Source organism: Cynara cardunculus (assembly GCF_001531365.2).
Source record: "Cynara cardunculus var. scolymus isolate 2C chromosome LG 10, CcrdV1, whole genome shotgun sequence".
Taxonomy (NCBI): domain Eukaryota; kingdom Viridiplantae; phylum Streptophyta; class Magnoliopsida; order Asterales; family Asteraceae; genus Cynara; species Cynara cardunculus.
The window spans coordinates 11,906,356-11,911,262 of NC_037537.1; the positions used below are offsets into that span (position 1 = coordinate 11,906,356).

General features: G+C 39.9%; 1 protein-coding gene across 1 annotated transcript; it reads left to right on the top strand.

The window, feature by feature from the left end:
* Positions 1-3,003: 3,003 nt before the first annotated feature.
* On the top strand, positions 3,004-3,474 carry LOC112519990. Its single transcript, XM_025128296.1, has one exon. The coding sequence runs from the start codon at positions 3,004-3,006 to the stop codon at positions 3,472-3,474; it is 471 nt and encodes a 156-aa protein (XP_024984064.1).
* The last annotated feature ends 1,433 nt before the right edge of the window (positions 3,475-4,907 follow it).

The following is a 4,907-nucleotide window of genomic DNA, read 5'->3' on the forward strand; positions in this document are numbered from 1 at the left end:
ATGGAAAAAGTAAATACTGCAAGTGTTGACAGAAGAGGTTCCACCACATAAGACCATAGAGGACCAATAACAGAAGATGTTCAATCATACAAGTCTAGAGTGACATAACCTCTGTTGTCAATCACAGAGGTCCTGAAAACTGGTCCTCTGTAATCAAAGCGTACAAGTCAAAGATGACAGAACCTATGTTGTCTATCACAGAGGTTCTGGAAGATGATCCTCTGGAATCAAGTGCTCTCAAGTCATATCCAGCAGAGCCTCTGGGATGGCTCACAGAGGGTCTGCAACTTTATCTTCTGTAAAGAACTTCTTTACTGTTTTACTTAGGTTATTTAGCTGCTCGTGCTTATCACGTGACTATGTTTGTAATCTGCTTTATTTGAACGACTTAGATGAATTTGTACGTCTAGGTCATGTCAGAAAAGCCGTTAGGAACGAGTATAAATAGCCGCGTAGGCCTTTGTAATTCAGTGTGCTTCCATATCGTATTGTAACATTTTCAATCAATTGAAAATCATTTGAAGCTACTCTCTCATTGTTCTTATTTCATCAACTGTGTTCATCATTGATTATTTGCTCTGTTTGTTCTTATTGTTTCCGTTGCAGCGTTAATGTTTAAAGATCATTCAGAGTATTTGATTAATATCCAAAAACTGAGTTAATCGATCCTATCAAGCTCTGATTGACTTTCATAATGGAACCAGAGGATGCTGGTTATTTATGAAAAATCTTTTATAAGATTTATTGGTTTGGAAAAATAAGCTTTATATCTTGAGAAGAAAGCTTAGTGATTTGATTCATTGTTTTAAAATGGTTTTTGGAAAGAGTTTTTTATACTTAGTCTTTTTATGAAAAATAGACCAGAGAAGCTCTGGTTGACTAACACGTTGAAACTGAGGGGCTCTGGTTGGTCATGTCTTTTGAACCAGAAGCTCTGGTTAGTACAACCAGAGGCTCTGGTCGAACTTGAGCTTTTTATAAATTACTCGTTTTATGAAAAAGGTTATCTTATTGAGAGTTTATCTAAAGATTATTTATATTAGTGAAGTTTTGGTTAGTTCAACCAGAGGCTGTGGTCATGAAGAGCAGAAAAAGGTTTCTTTTGTGTTTAATTTACAAACTTGTATTTGGGATTGTAAACTTTGGTTATGATGTATTTAAATTTTAAAATGTATGGTTGTGTTATTTATACACTATTGCTATGAGACTCTACCTGCCATACCTTGCGTTTCCGCTTTAGCGAGGTGTGACAGATTTGGTATCAGAGCACTAGGTTATAGAGAACACCGGTTTTCTAAGAAAACCATACACTATAACCCAAAATTTTACGAACTAATTTTCTTAGAAAGAGTCTCAAAAATTTAAAACGGACATACTACTAATAAAACTAGAACGAGTGACTTCTTAGCATACTCTAACTAGACAGAGCCTAATCACCTGTGTCTAATTAAGTATGYATAAGGAGAGACGSGGATCASTTATGTTAGGTRTTTGTCTAAAAGTTAAGGACTTCTTACTCAATAAGAAAAGCACGGTTCGCATGTGTGAGTTTGCATAAATTTTTGCATTCTTTTTATTATGATTCGTTTAATGATTTTAATTTTTTTTTAAAATATCGCAGCATTATGTCAGAAACTGAATATTTGAACTCCGGAGACTACGATCCCTCAGAGCACGGCTACGATAGTGGCAACGATGTCACTGAATCTTCGACGCGATTACCCACCCCACAGCCACCTCGCTCTGTGCCCGCGCATCCTATAGCGCCACACGGAGTCAGATTTCGGGCTACCGCCTGAAAGTGCATTCCTCCACCCATGAGGGTGTCTTTCTCCGCCCCATCTGGAGCTGTGAGGGAGCCATTGCGGTCACGCACTCATAGTGTAACATCTTCACCCACTACCAGGACCACATCAGAGCGCACTCCGGGTATGACTACCCTGGAGAATTTATGGGTTCTGGGCATAACTCAAGATCTTGAGATGTGTCAACTTAGGCTGGATCATTAACGACACTTTGCTGATGGAGTGATTACAGCCCTAGGCACTCAAGATAATATGATGGATCGTTCATTAGAGTTAATTTTCATAGCTAGAAGGGCGATTAGGAGGTTGCACACTTACTTGGCGGTGTTAGCTGGAATTCTGATGATAATGATGGGGTTGCTTATTTGGAGTCTTATGCGTTAGAGGATTTTATTTGTTAAGTTGTTGATGGTTGAACTTTAAGACTTTCTTTTGAGGCTTGTAGCCATGATTTGTGGACAATTTTCTTTTATATTGCACGTCTTTATTTTATTTATGGATCCTATGAGATTTTGTCTATGGATGGTTAAGTTTTGTTGATTATCGATTTAATGCCTTATTATTATAAGTTATTATATCATTACCTTGGTTACATGATTAGATGCCGTACAACACAGTGGTAAATAGTGAGAATAACCGAACTTCGACTTAAAATTTGTGCATTAGAAATATGCCTCCAAGAAGGAGTACTCGCAGCACGAGAGAAAATCCTAAAAGCCAAACACCCGATATAGCACGGTTGATAGCTCAGCAAATTCGGGAGGCAGTACCAACTATTGTCGCTCAGGTTACAGCGGGCATAAATACAAGTCAAAGGAGTGAGGGAGGCCCTAACACCGAGAATCTCGTCAGGGAGGAGAACCGTAACACCAATGATAGAGGATGCAGCTATAAGACATTCATGTCCTGCAAGCCTAAGGAGTTTCATGCTAAAGAAGCTGCAATTGGATTACTATCATGAATTGAGAGCATGGAGTCGGTACTCCATATTAGCAAGTGTTCCGAGGACTGTAAGGTGGAGTATGCAACATGCCAACTCCAGGGAAGAGCCCTAACTTGGTGGAACATTCAAGTTCAAACCCGTGGTCGCCAAGCTGCCTATGAGTTATCATGGGAAGAACTCAAAAAGTTACTCATCGAAGAGTATTGTTCTAAGAGCAAAATTTAGAAATTGGAAGTCGAATTCTGGAATCACACCATGATTGGAATGGAAGTGGACAAATACACAGCTCGCTTTCATGAGCTTGCCAAGTTAGTACCTCATATGGTCACTCCAGAGGAGAAACGAATTGATCGGTACATCTGGGGATTGGCACCTGAAATCCGAAGGATGGTCACTTCGGCAAACCCAACCACTATACAACACACGGTGGTGTTGGCAAATCGTCTAACAAATGATGCAGTTAGATCAGGGATTTTAAAGCAAGACAAATTTGGTGGAAAGAGGAAACTGGAGGGGCAATCGTGTAAAAAGACCAACAACGATTTAGGCAAAAACCAAAAAGTGATAAGAAACTTTGGGGCTCAATCTCAAATAGGAGAAAAGGATAAGGGAACTTACCCTAAATGTGGGGAGTGCAATAATCACCATAGCGGAAGATGCATTATTTGTTTCAAATGCAATAAAGGAGGTCATTTCGCTAAAGATTGCAAGATCAGAGAGAATTGAGCATGCCAAGAGTGTGGAAGCCCGAATCACTTCAGGAATGCATGCCCGAATTTGAACCAAGAGTCAGTTACTAACCCAGCACGACCAGTCAACGAAGGAAATCAAGGAGGCAAAGCATGAGGTTGAGCATTTACAATTGGAGTGGAAGAAGCCATGCAAGACTCAAATGTGATCACAGGTACATTTCTTCTGAATGATCATTACGCATCCATACTATTTGAATCTGGAGCAGATAGAAGCTTTGTATCCCTAGAATTTAGACCAAAGATTGGCTTAAAGTCACAAAAGCTGAAAGAAGATTTCGTTATTGAGTTTGCTAATGGATAGGAAGTTAGGGCTAGGGACGTAATTAAGAACTACACTTTAAGTTTAGCCAAAAAGGACTTTAGCATAGACCTTATTCCAACCAAAGTAGGAAGCTTTGACGTAGTTGTAGGTATGGATTGGCTAYCCAAATATCGAGTTGAGTTAGGTTGTTCAGAAAAGATTATCTGAATCCCACAAGATGGAGTGCATTATTTGGGAGATAAGGTTTGGATACCTAAGGTTGGTAATCTTAGATCAATAATTTTGGATGAAGCCCATAGATCAAGATACCCAATCCACCCGGGAGCAGATAAGGTGTATAAGGATCTTAGGGATCACTATTGGTGGCCTAGCATGAAGAGAGACATTGCCTTATATGTGAGTAAGTGCCTAACCTGTCAATGGTCAAAACAAAACACCAAAAACCGTCTGGTCTACTCCAGCAACCTGAGATTCCCTAATGGAAATGGGATCAGATATCAATAGATTTTGTTACAAAGATACCAAGAACAAGGAGGGGATATGACTCAGTTTGGGTCATAGTGGATCGACTTACGAAATCCGCACACTTTCTGCCTATTCGAGAAGATTTCAGTACAGAAAGACTAGCGCAGTTGTATATCAACGAGATTGTATCGCGGCATGGAGTACCTGTTTCTATCATTTCAGATAGAGACAGCCGCTTTACTTCCAGGTTATGGTAATCAGTTCAAAGGGCATTAGGCACGAGATTGGATTTAAGTACTTCATATCATCCTCAGACGGATGGATAAACGGAAAGGATGATTCAAACATTAGAAGATATGTTGCGAGCCTGTGTGATAGACTTCGGAGGTAGTTGGGATACCCATCTGCCATTGGTCGAATTTTCTTACAAAAACAGCTATCACACCAGTATTCAATGCGCACCTTTTGAAGCCTTGTATGGCCAAAAATGTAGATCCTCACTCAGTTGGCAGGAAATAGGTGACAGGCAACTGATCAGGCCTGATATTATCCGGGAGACAACCGACAAAATCGCAATCATCCAAGAAAAACTTAAAGCTGCAAGGGATTGCCAGAAGAGCTATGCCGATAATCGAAGGAAACCCTTGGAATTTCAAGTGGGTGATAAAGTTCTTCTAAAA